General features: G+C 38.4%; 1 protein-coding gene across 3 annotated transcripts in view; it reads right to left on the reverse strand.

Annotated features, from left to right (window-relative positions):
* The window catches only part of GALNT1 (polypeptide N-acetylgalactosaminyltransferase 1), a 184,780-nt gene that overhangs the window by 23,543 nt on the left and 147,931 nt on the right, over window positions 1-13,306 (reverse strand). For all 3 annotated transcript variants that reach the window (XM_079943525.1, XM_079943526.1, XM_079943524.1), the window contains 3 exons: window positions 12,243-12,409; window positions 6,658-6,865; window positions 1,847-2,017 (listed from right to left, as the gene is read on the reverse strand). In XM_079943525.1, coding sequence (XP_079799651.1) covers window positions 1,847-2,017; window positions 6,658-6,865; window positions 12,243-12,409 — 546 coding nt within the window. The remainder of the gene's footprint in view (window positions 1-1,846; window positions 2,018-6,657; window positions 6,866-12,242; window positions 12,410-13,306) is intronic.

Here is a 13,306-nt window from a genome sequence, read left to right on the forward strand (position 1 = left end):
GCTCTTACTGTCTTCAGTACCTTTCTTGATCCTCAGGTCCTGACTGAGCTTCTACCCCAAACTCCTTAAATTGAAGCTATTTCTCATAATCCTCTCCATCTGACTGTGTATCTACTCCATAGTTCCAAGCAACCATAAATGCAGTTGACCACATTAACCAACTAGACTCACGTTAGCAGCTCTAACACGCCAGGTTCTAAGGGGTGGCAAATATTGCAAAGATGTAAGACTAAACAGGAGGAAAGCAATGAAGCCCTTTCCCTCAACCTTTAAGGAAGGAGATGAAGTACAGAATAAAATCAATATACTCCTCCTAAGTAAGGAGTTCATCATCCTCACCAAGTATGGTAAATTCTCTGCCTCAAAACATGGCCTAGGTATGTAGAGTGGGTGGGAATAGGTAGAATTAAGCAGAGAAATGATAATGAAGGAGGATTTAAATAAATGAATACCAAATATTGGTTTCCTTGAAGAATGAATATGGAGAAAAATTGGGTTCCAACTAAGAGACCGTAATTAAGTTCCAGGGACAGAGGACACTATGGAGATCATATTTTAGGATGAACTGGCTACCTATGTAACCCTAAAACATACTCATTCCATGCACTGGTGAGGGTGGCAGCATTTGCTTTTCCAGTAGAAACAGTTGTTTCCACAAAGAAGTTAGGACTTACTTTGATTTTAGAAGAGAAAAAAGAATGAGAAAGTCTAATATCTTAGGAGTCAAAGGAAATAAATAGGCTGACACCCTGCATTATCATTTAGTGCAGCGGTTTCTTGACCTAGGTTTGGGGATCTCTCTAAATTTCCTAGACTTGTATGTAAACCCTTCTGTTTGCACATGTGCATCCCTGCCTCCCACCCCCAGTCCCACTTTAGAGAAGACTCAAAGCTTTTATCAGATTTTTCAAAGAAGTCAATCATGTATGGAATGTTTAGTGACCCCTGGTTTAGATGGTGATTTGAACTGTCACCAAAGGAGTGGAAAAGTCCCTTTACTAGGAAAGGACTCGGGCTGGCTAGGGAGAAAGAGCATAGAATTAGTGAAATCTCTCTTCAACTTTGTCAGAACTGAACTTAATTCAAAGGAAGACAGATCTGGGAAGCCTTCTCCTCTCCTGGAGAGGAGAAGGCTAAAAAGCCTGGTGCTGCAGGAACTCTCAATTACTACAGAAGCAGCAGGCTGATGCAACTGGAATCCTAGGATGGCTCAGAAGGCTCAAGGTCTCTATCTAAAGGTCCTGAATAGCATGAAGGTTTTTATCCCTTTCTGAAAAAAATCTATATAAGACCAAATATAGAACAAAAGAAAAAGCAGAAATGCATTAATGGAAATCCTTTTTTATACTTTTGTCAATTCTAGTTATTTTTATATTTGAAACAAGCTTTTTCTAACCTTATCAGATGGTACATATCTGAATTTAAAATCTTACATTTTACATTTTATTACCCAGTTTTAGGTATTATTTTCACATATTGGCACTTACAATTAATCAAGGGATGGTTTAAGTTAAATATTATTATCCCTAACAACTGAATTAAAGCATAAATTACAGATGTGCAAAACATTGTTCATATAGGAATGAAAACATATGCATGTCACTATCATTTCTCACAGGAACTAGATTTATAGAAATGAAAAATTCGAATTTTATTAATTCATCAGAGGAAAAAAATCCCTCTTTGAAATAATGATATACATGAAAGATGGCTCTTAACTACATATATGGTGCACAAATCCTTCATGTCTTTCAAAATACACATATAATCCTTCTAATATGATCCCCAATGCTTCACAATCCCCTGCCAATAACACATTAGGGAAAATGTTTGACAAATCAGTTACCTCACAGGAAGAGTTCGATCACCTTTCCTTCTGTCCATTTCTCTTTGGGGAACAGGATACCAGCGAAAATTGAGCTTCCAGTTGAATCCACCATAGGTCATGTCAGAACCTGCCATGTACTCAAAAGTATCATCACTGATCACATCAATGATAGGACAGACCACTGTCTTCCTAAAATCATAAAAGCAAATTAAAAATCTTTTAAAACCTTCTTTTTTGAGGGCTATGGTAACAATTATATAACAAGTGTATACTAAGTGTTTTTAAAATAAAAATACATTCTATTATGTTAAGGACAATGGTGAAAAAATTCCCTGCTATATCCTACCAAGCTAGCATCATAATTATTTATCATATTTATTTATAACTTATTGAAAATAACCTTCCATCCCTCTTCCATTCATACTTTTATATATTTGCCACATGTAAAAGTACTTCAAATATTTCTACAGTATTCAAAAATAACTTTTAATGACTATATATTTAATAATTCTAATGACTACATATTTAATAATTTTAAGCTAACAATTTTCTTAATAAATGACTTCTGGACATTTGTGTTTCTTATATATTTTTGCTATTAAGATACTAAGTGACCATGTTCATATATACAATATTTCACTTTTGCTTTAAGAGTGAACTTCCAGGAGTGAGATAAGTGAATTAAAGGAAAGAACTTTTTGTGGCACTACTCAACTTCTTTCCAGAAGTGTTATATGTATATACAGATTCCTTATAATACTATCAACTTTGGATGTTATTTTCTTGCAATTTTGTTACTATAATAATGTTACACAGTATCTCTGGATTAAAAAAAATTATCTTTTCTAATGATTAGAAAGAGTATTTTTCCTGCAGTTTGTATTTCTTCATACAAATTGTCTGAACACGTACTCTGAAACATTTTCCTTTTGGTATTGTGATTTTTATAAACTTGAAAAAACATATATGCCCACAACCCCTTCTAAGAAACAGTGCCCTCTGCTCAGAGCCCTTGGGAGCCACATTTTAGAGTATGTGATATCCTCCCCATCTGACTGGTGTCTTATTTGAGGAATCTTTCCTTACTCCCAAATCATATTCTCCCATATTATCTTCAAAAACAATTATATTTTTGCCTTTCATGTTTATCTTTAATCCTTATGAAACTGATTTTGGGCATTACATGCAGTAAGGATCCAACTTCGTTTATTTTCCTTATGGATGACCAATTGTTCTAGCACTATTTATCTAACGGTCTTTTTTTTTTCTGCTGCTGTAATCATAAGTGCCTGCTCTGTCGTAAATCAAGTTTTCATAGAAACATGGAGTGGCTCTGTTTCACTAGTCTATTTGTGAACTCCTGCATCAATACGTCACTGCCACAATTAAAATAGCTTTAAAATAAGTCTTGATGTCTAGTAGGGCAGGCCCAGTTGTACTTGACTCCTCTTTTTCAGGGGTATTTTAGCTATTTTTTAAAATGTGTATTTCCAGATAAATGTTAGAATCAGCCAGTTTCTCCAAGAAAATTCTGTTGAGATTTTCAATTAGAAACACATTGAATTTATATAAATCAATGTGGAGAGAAATGACATTTTTGTATTGACTTTTCTATCCATGAACATTATCCTTCTCTCCGCTCAGATTATTTTCCAATGAATTTCAACAGTTTTCTATTTCATGCATCATTTGTTAAACATATTCCTAATTATAGCCTATGATTTCCATTGCTATTATAAATGGTATCATTTCTTTTCTTCTTTTTACATTATATTTTCTAACTCTTCCTGCTGGTATGGAGAAGGCAACTGACTTTTCTATGGTGATCTTATGTTTGGCTACACTGCTAAATTCTTATTATTTCTACTACTTATAGTTTACTTTTCTTCGTAAAAAAAAAAATCATTTGCAATTGACAGCACTTGCTTTTTTCCTTTCCAATTCTTGTACCCTTTATTTCTTATATTATTGCAAAATCTAAGGCTTCTAATAATACTGAGTAACAGTAATAATTCAGGGCATTCTTATCTTGTGCAATATCTTCCAAAAAATACTTTCTGCATTTCTCTATTGATATGATGTTTGCTAGTTAAGGGTGTGTGTGTGTGTGTGTGTAGCTAAATTAAATTAGTTTAGCATCTTAAATTAGTAAATTTACATTCTATAATAGTTTACTAAGTATTTCTAATCATAAATCAATGTTCATTTTAATCATAAATGAACACTTTTTTCTGTATCTACTAAAGTGATTAGAGTTTTAATGACAGGGTTTGTTTTTGTTTTTGTTTTTGCAGTACGCGGGCCTCTCACTGTTGTGGTCTCTCCCATTGCAGAGCACAGGCTCTGGACACGCAGGCTCAGCAGCCACGGCTCATGGGCCCAGCCGTTCCACGGCATGTGGGATCCTCCCGGACCGGGGCACGAACCTGCGTCTCCTGCATCGGCAGGCGGACTCTCAACCACTGCGCCACCAGGGAAGTCCTAATGACAGGGTTTTAATCACAGTTTCAGAAATATGTTAGCAGGGTATATTATGTGAATTGGTTTTGTAATATTACACTAACCAAGTAGTGATGATATGCTACATATATTGATATGTTATATGATATGCTTTACTTATATATATAAATATATATATGTTGATATGATATTAATAAATCTCAGTTGGATTCAGTTTGCTGGTGCTGTGAGATTTTCGTATTAGCATTTGTGAGTGGGTTTGAGTAATTTTCCACATCTGTTCTGGTTTCATATCAAGGTTATACTAGTCTCATAAAAACAGCTGAATTGGTACCCCTTTTCTATGTTCTGCTTACAAATTCTTAGGGGAGATCCATTTCCCCTCCTCCACCCCATACCAAGGTTGAAACGGCCAAGTTGTCTTTGGTGTGGTGGGATTCATTTCTCATTCTAACACAGAAGTACAGACATCAGGAGCCTCGCTTTATACAGGTGTTTGCTATTCGTCTTCCCACTGTAGGCGGGGCCCAGGCCTTGGCTCCCATCCTCCCATCTGTTTGTCTTTCAAGGCAGAAGCTCAGTGTCCCCTAAGTTCAGCAGAAACCCTACAAGTGAAAGCTGGCTTTAGTGCCTAGACTACTTTACTTGTTTGCACTTTGTTCTGAGATCTGCAGAATTTCTTACTTTGCTGCCAACTTGGTGAGGCACTTAAAAATGTTTTGGGGGGACTTCCCTGGTGGTCCAGTGGTAAAGAATCCACCTTACAATGCAGGGGACACAGGTTTGAACCCTGGTCAGGGAACTAAGACCCCACATGCTGCAGGGCAACTAAGCCCACACGCCACACATACTGAGCTCTCGCGCCTCTACTAGAGAGACTGTGTGCCGCAAACTACAGAGCACACGTGCTCTGGAGCCCATGCGCCGCAACTACAGAGAGAAAAACCCGCATGCCACAACTAGAGAGAAGCCCATGCGCTCCAATGAAAAATCCTGCGTGCCTCAATGAAGATCCTGCGTGCTGCAACTAAGACCCGACGCAGCCAAAAATAAATGAAATAAATAAATAAAAAATAAATCTTTAAAAAAAAAATGTGTTTTGAATTTATCCAGCACTTAGCTTTTTCAGTTGGAAACATTATTCAGGATACCTAATCTACCACACAGCCCAACTGGAAGTTGTTGTGGTTGTTATTTCAGCCAATTTCCCTTTCATATTTCTGTCATCACCTCACATTGCTTTCTCTCCATGGGTCCAGGCTCCTGCTTCATAATGGTTACACATTGTCTTTACGCAAGCAAACACTTCCTAAATCAGTCATCTGTTACATATAGAAAACAATTTACAGAAATATCCTATTTCTTCTTCAGGCAGTGTTCTTCTTCCTAAAGCTACTGTATCTTCTCATTGCCCAGGCAATTCATCTTTGAAAGGGGAGAGATGGGGACTTCCTTGGCGGTCCAGTGGTTAAGATTCCACGCTCCTAATGCAGGGGGCATAGGTTCGATCCCGGGTCAGGGAACTAAGATCCCACATGCCGGGTGGCGCGGCCAAAAAAAAAACTGGGCGTGGGGGGGCGGGCAGAGATGTAGGTCCAGCATTTGCTTACAAACAGAATAGATGCAATGACTTTGGCTCCCACTATGCTCTACGTGACTAGTAAAAGTTTACCCTGCTGAAATCTAAACCTTAATGTTGACACAGACAGCCTCTGGTTCAAACTTCAATGACAAGCAGAAATTCAACTAACATAGGTCTTGCAGACTGAAGTTAGGTTGTCTCCTCATATCTAGGAGCTAAGGCCAAGCCCAGCAGTAGGTAATTCTTTGAAAATTGTGCATCATGAAAGACTACAACCATAAGCTTGCACTGTTCCCAATATTCTACCTGTATTATCCAAGATTACAGTCCTTTTCCATAAACAATCAAGCATTTCAGGAGACAATGTGTTATCTCCCCACCCGCTTCTACCTTGTGCTATAGGCTAAGAGATACAGTCCCAGTAAGGATGCAGACAGAGAGATGACCTGCTCGCGCCCCAGTGTCAGCCTTAGGGAGCAGGGACAAGTAAAGGGCTTTATCCTACCTTCCCTGAGATCCGTGTCTATCTGTTCTGCTCCCGTTTAGTGAAGAGAGCATATAGTATACGTCCTAACATGTTTCCTAATCCATCCTCATTAACAAGACAGTCTGCAAACATTCCTTCCAGACTTTAGAACGTGGTCTTATTCATATTTGGTTTAGAGTACTCTTCATGGGTATTTTAAAGGAAAATATTTTTATATTTATTTAAAAACATGGAATTTTTCAACTTACCATAGTTTAGGACAAACGCACTGAAAACAATTTATAGACTCCAGAAAATTACCTGTCATGTTTGATCCTGGCTAAGAGAGGCTCCAGCCACCCCACTGTACATTCACAGTGAGCATCTAAAAAGGTGATCACTTGGCCTTTAGACACTGCAGCTCCTTTTAACCTAGCTCTGATCAATCCAGAACGTTGCTCCATTCGAATTACGTGAACTGGTACTTTTAATTTTTTCACATAACTCTCTAGAGGTCTTTTCAAAAAGTCTGAAAATTAATAAAACAAAACAAATTTTAAAAACTGCGAGCTGGCATTATCCAGATGGAAGGCAATTTTAGTTTGCAATATTCATTCAACACATACCTACTGAGCACTTTCAGTGCGCTCCCTGACTCACAAACCCGTTTCACTTAGGAAGCCTTTTTATTTCCTGAGAGAATGTACCAGAACTGCCTCTCCTTTGTTACACGAGGAATTAGGGGAGAGCCTCTGAGCTCAGGCTCAGTCAAAGGCACGTTACCACACTTCTCTAAGCAGCTCTCCGTCAGGCTCAATTCTCCTTTTCTCTAATCATGCTTAAGGATCAGGAACAGAAAGAAGGTAGTGCAAGAGAATTAAATCCAGACTTCAATAGAGAGAAAGAACACAATATGCAATAGCTGTTAGAGTTCGGAAAATTGTGGGGTTTCTTCAAAGGCAGAAACAAATTGTCTTATAGTTTATCACAGTCTCTGACTATGTAGTTCTTTTTCAGGAGGCGGGAAATGAGGTCAAGCTAGATGAGAATGCTGGACTGGAGCTATAAGACCAAACAGAACCCTTACCAGACAGGTCGGTCGAAGCAAAAAAGGTTTCCAGAGGGAAGGGCAATTGAAGAGGAAGAGAGAAAGGGAGAGTGAATGGGTGATGAAGTCAGCAGCTATCCTAGAGAGGTCAGATAGAGGTTATGCTCCTAAGCCAAGGAGTTCCTGCCTCCAAAGTACACAATTGATTTTAAAAAGCAGAAAAGGTTCCACTTCCTCAAACCAAAGACAGGAACCTTTTCAGATCAGGTTAGTTCATGGTGCTTATGCCAGAGAAGTGACAGATGGTGATCAAATGTCTTTCCAATTTGTCCCCATACCACAGGTACAAGGACAGTCTCTCTAGTGAAGGAAAAACTTGACATGGAGCTACTAGGACTCCTATGACTAGCTCTGTCCTGGGACCCCAGTAACGAAGGTCAGGGTGTAAGTATTAAGGGGCTCTTTAAATACTAAACGTGGGAATCCAAAGGGCTCCCTACATAGCGGAGAGGGAAAGACAAATAGTAGTGGAATGGTTCTGGCCCATTGGATACTGGTTAAGACCTGACTGATTCAATAATGGAATAATCAGGACTATGAAAACTGTGAAAGAAAAAAAGGCCTCTGTGTCCCACTACACCAGAACACCAATCATTTCCATGTCTGCTAATACACTTCCTAAAATATCTGGGCTAAAAAGAAAATCTGAAAAATATGTGGAGAACTATCTGATCACCATGATTTTATGAACCAAACCTTAGGGTCAGAAACATATATAACTTGATTCTGAGTAAAAAAAGGTGAGGGTAGTGCCAACCCCAATGAAAAACAACATTTTACCACTTTATGCCTATTTAGTACAATGCCAGGTTCTTTACATATTTTATTTCATTTAATCCTCATAGCAACCCTATGAGATGTCATTAAACATGTTTTAGATATGAAACTCTAAGGCTCAGAATATTAAAGGAACTGATCAAGATGACACAGCTTATTAAGAGGTAGATCCAAGATTCAAACCAGGTCTGCCTGACTTCAAAGCCCCTCTTTTCACCCGCAGCAAGAAATCCTAGGAGGGAACTACCGAGAGAAAAATTCAGGACTGCGGATTCACCCAAACTGATCCAAATTTAAATTTCTTTATGTCCAGAGTTTGACAGAATCTCATGTGGTAAGGTGTGAGATATATTCTAGTACCTTAGACCAGTCAAATTCGGCTGTGTCACACTGGGTTGCCCAGTAAGTCTTCCCCAAAATATTAGACCGTTTAAAGTGCTTATTAAGAATCAAAGCAATCTAATCCCTGAATTCTGTATCTTTGAAAGTTATAATATTCTGTCCTGTCTATAACTAAAATGAAAAATGCATGATTCTCTGGTCTGGTAGTTGAAAAAAGTTGCTATTCAACAAATTTTCTTGGCATCTTTGTTTGATGTCTTTGTGGCTTTCAGGCAATATGGCTAAGAAATAGGTATCTTCCTAACACCTGATACAGAATTATGGACTCAGGGCTAGGTGGGGGATTAGGAACTATTTATTCAAACCTCATTTTATAAAAATGAAGCCATGGAGGGGTGTTAAGTGATTATGATTAGAAGGTACTATGTCATCTAAAAATAAGAGAGAATCTTATTAGAGTATCTTTACAGCTATTAGTCTATAAATGGATCCCTAGGCATCTCTGCATCAGGGAGTTGGGAGGCTGTCAGAGAGTGAATGTCAGGGAAAATTTCACTGCTCCTAGCAACATCTGAGAAATCTTAGCCAGAGCTCTAAAGAGCAGTAGAAAGAGCAAAGAATTTAGAGTGTAATAAATCTGACTCCTAATCCCTACTTAAATAAGAACCTCTGTTTCCTTTTGTGCAAAATGAAAAAAACAATAGTCATCTCAGATTCAGAACACTATATCAACTCTAAATCTTAACGTAACCTTCTGAGATGACAACTGCATAACTTTGAACATGAACTAGGGATTCATCCAGACTCCATCTTCATTACAGACCCCTTAACAGTAAAGTTATGACAGACATGACTACATAGCAGTTAAGAGGTTAAACCCTAGGTTTATGTGAAGTCTCATTTTGCTCAATCAATAAAATAGGGATAATTATAGCATCTACTTCATACTTAATAAATGGAGCTACTGACAACTCAGCAGGTTCACCATGAAATCCAATACCCTGAGGCCATGAGCAGACTATGCACACTACACAACCTAGTTAGGAAGTCTGTGCAGACACGGAGTAGAAATAAGGATCAACTGACTGGTAGATTATTCTTTCCTTCATTCACTGAATATATTCTGGACTGTCTACTGTGCGATAGGCACTGTGGTCACCGAGGAGATAATGGTGAGCAAATAGTCCTGATGGAGTCATAGTGCCTGTCTGCGGGGCAGGGTTGGGGGAGACAGTCATTAAATAGACAAGTAAACAGGTTAATCTCTGGGGAGAGCTGTGGGAGTACAGAGTGTTCTGAGAGGTGCTCAGAGGGACATGACCCGGTTGCAGGAGGTCAGGAAAGCCTAAGTGTAACTTGATTCTGAGGAAACATACAAGAGGAACTAGGGGCTGGGGTGGGCAGGGAATGATCTGAGATACGTCTGGAGATGCAGGCAGAGGCCAGGTCCTGCAGGCCTTAGAAGGAAGGCTTCTTTTTCTTTTAATTGAAGTATAGTTGATTTACAATGTTTCAGGTGTACAGCAACGTGATTCAGTTATATATACATACATATTTTTTTCAGCTTCTTTTCCATTATAGGTTATTACAGGATACTGACTATAGTTCCCTGTGCTATACAGTAGGTCCTTGTTTAGAGGAAAGGTTTTAATCAGAAAAGTGACATGGTCAGGTCTGCACGTTTAAAAGCTCCCTCTGTACGCAGCATGAACAGACAGGATCGGGTGAGAGTGTTTGTGGGGAGACTAATTAGTCTATTTCATCGGCCAGGTGAGAAATGACGGTGCCATGGCTGTGCCTCATGAATAGGAAAGAGCGGACTTAGAGAGCTGGCTCTGGTTCCTGGGCCCAAAGTTACCACCTAAACAAGAAAGTTAGATTAGATAATTCTCAATCTGGATAGCAAGACTGCAGTTATAACCACAAAAACACAATGCCCAGGGGTTCCCAAATATCAGAAGTGGTGACCCAGATGCCTGAGACTTTCCAGGCAGGAAGATACAGAAGAGCCAGGTCCCTGATCAGGGCTGTGGGGTGACGCTCAGGGTCCTGCTTAGTGACTAAGCCCGACGGGGCAGCGAGGCAGACACCTGCCCACACGTTTCCAATTACAGGTTTACAAAGGCTGGGGTGATTCAGAAGGGCCTACATGAGGGAGGTAAAAGAGAACCGGGATACGTGACTATCTTTGTCACTTCAGGCTGCAGACATGTTAAGTCTTGCTGGTTAGGCCACATCCTACAAAAACTTACTATTTCACAGCCTTCTCAGGCACTCAACAAAATAATGGAGAAAACAAAGGGGCGAATGGAAAAATAAATCATTTCATTTGAGGAAAAATATCTCTTCTTGAGGAACATTTAACAAATATCAACATATAAGTAAAAGTCACTTGCAGGATAGATGTCTGTATGAATCACTGCTAAAATTAACTTCAGCTAATTTTCTTAAAGAGGGATTAATTAACTCCTAGCTAACAATTATCCACGTGGGGTTTATGCTTCTGTCAACAGTAATTATTTAAGTGTGGTATTCTTAATTTATAACAGCTCTCATTCATTTTGACATTAATTACATTATATATTATTATTAAATGTTTTATGTAATTATAAACTATCTCCTTGATTAGACTAAGGAAGTAAGCTACAAGGCCCTTGAAACAGCAGGGCTGTATCTTATTCTTCATTTGTACCTCTACAACCTGGCAAAGTAAGAAGATTTAAATTGTTATCAATGAGTAAATTATTCCCAATAATTAAGACAGGAAATGATTAAATTCATCACGGTTAAACATATATATTTAGTGTGGGCACAGGGAGGAGAAGGTATAATACTTGACTAAACTATTTTAGCAGATGCAATGAGAGATAGGTGAGAAAGTTGAAGATAATAACAAAAAAGGTTGAAAAGATGGGTCATGAAGTTTAAGGCTGCCTAAGCAAGGAAGGAAGAGCCGTTTTCCGTAGTTCCCTCCAAATTTTTCTCATGTGAGTATAGGAATATTGGGGGAAACACATGACACCAATGATGAACAGCTGTGCTGTGAAAAAAAAGCCTGTGAAAAATTCTGAGATTCTTGGAAGAATGTCTGGGCAAGAGCCACTGTAGAGATTCATCATGAGATCAGAAACATATTATATACCACTTTTTCATAAGTTCCTTCGTCACCCTTTATGTACCTAGCTATAGATTATTCCTGAACTTAGGAATAGAGGAAACGGAAAACCTAAGAAGAATCTGGAGAGCTAAGGCTCAGCCAGCTCAGGCTCTGTTTTGCTGTCAGGGATGCTTCCCACTGTACATGGAACTAAATCTCTCTATTCATGGCTCTCAGTCAGAGCCAATCTTTCTCCACTGACTCAGGGCTGTAGCTTCCCACAGAGAAAATCCTGACAAAATTACGTGTTTTTTTTTCACTGTTCTGCATAAATTTTTATAGATTTCTTTTTAAAACAAGATTAAGATGTGACACAAACTAAATGCTAATTAAAGTAATATTTTAAGTTTCACAAGGGTGTAAATTTTTTGCATATGTGAAATGAGTCCAAACATTATAAATAACTTTTAGGATAAATTAGAAGTTTGTATAAAATTATTAGGTTAAAATGATAGCAACTAGTTTTTTAACCATAATGACAAAAGGTGTAGCATATTATTGGCATTAAAATGTAAAATTTACCTCTTTCACTGGCATCATCTACTAGAACAATTTCTTCTAGCATGTGTCTTGGTGAGCGATTAATGACACTATGGACAGTTCGCAGAAGTGTGCTCCAAGCCTCATTATGGAAAACAATCACCACACTTGTTGTAGGAAGATTATCTGGATACACCTTTGTTTTACACCTAGAGACAAAGCAAATGCCTTTGTAAAACTGTTACAATAGCATAATCAAGTAAGGGGTAACAGAAGAATAAGACAGGTGGCTCTAGTGGTGCAACTCTCAGTACTTCATTTATTTAAGTTTTGGTTAATGTTGCATGTTTAATAAAATAGTACCTACTTAAAGTTATATGGTTAGATTAAAACTATTTTTAAAGATGTTAATTATATTCTTAAAATCAGACACCTCTTTCCTGACATGTTTTCTGCTGATTCGTTTTAATGGGTAATGTACTAAGGCTACATTAATCCCAAAGTGAACGTATCTCAAGAATCCCATTAGACAAAAAATCAGAACCACTACAGTCTAACAGTTTAATAATCTAAGCAAAGGATTACCTTCCACAAAGGAAGTAAACTAAAATTTACTGAGTATCTATTATGTACTGGTCACTGAAACTTCCTGATAGTTCTGTGGGGTATGTGAAGCCACATTTCACAGATGAGAAGCAGAGGATGGACCAAGGGAGGGAGCAGCAGGGCCTGACTGGGAACTCCACAGTCTTGATGCTGCCCCCTCCACAATGAAATTTCCACATGCATCTTGTTTAGTAGAGACTATCTTTAGAAATGTAACCATCAGAAAGACCAAACACACCCAAAATACCTGCACACAGAATCAATATACTAATTCTACATGGTCTCTTCTTTCAATCTTGTTAGCTAGATGAAACCGCTAGAAACAGACTAACCGAGGGCAACAACAGCACTAAGTAACCAGACGTCAAGGCATCTGTTTTAGAACAAAACCTCTCCTAAAGACTGCACGTATTACTCTTTCTTAGGGACCCCCAAATTTTAAGAGTTGTCCCAGCCTCTATATCCACCTTTTTTTCTTGCTCTCGTAAACTCCTCAAACC

The sequence above is a fragment of the Stenella coeruleoalba genome, assembly GCF_951394435.1.
Source record: "Stenella coeruleoalba genome assembly, chromosome: 14".
Taxonomy (NCBI): domain Eukaryota; kingdom Metazoa; phylum Chordata; class Mammalia; order Artiodactyla; family Delphinidae; genus Stenella; species Stenella coeruleoalba.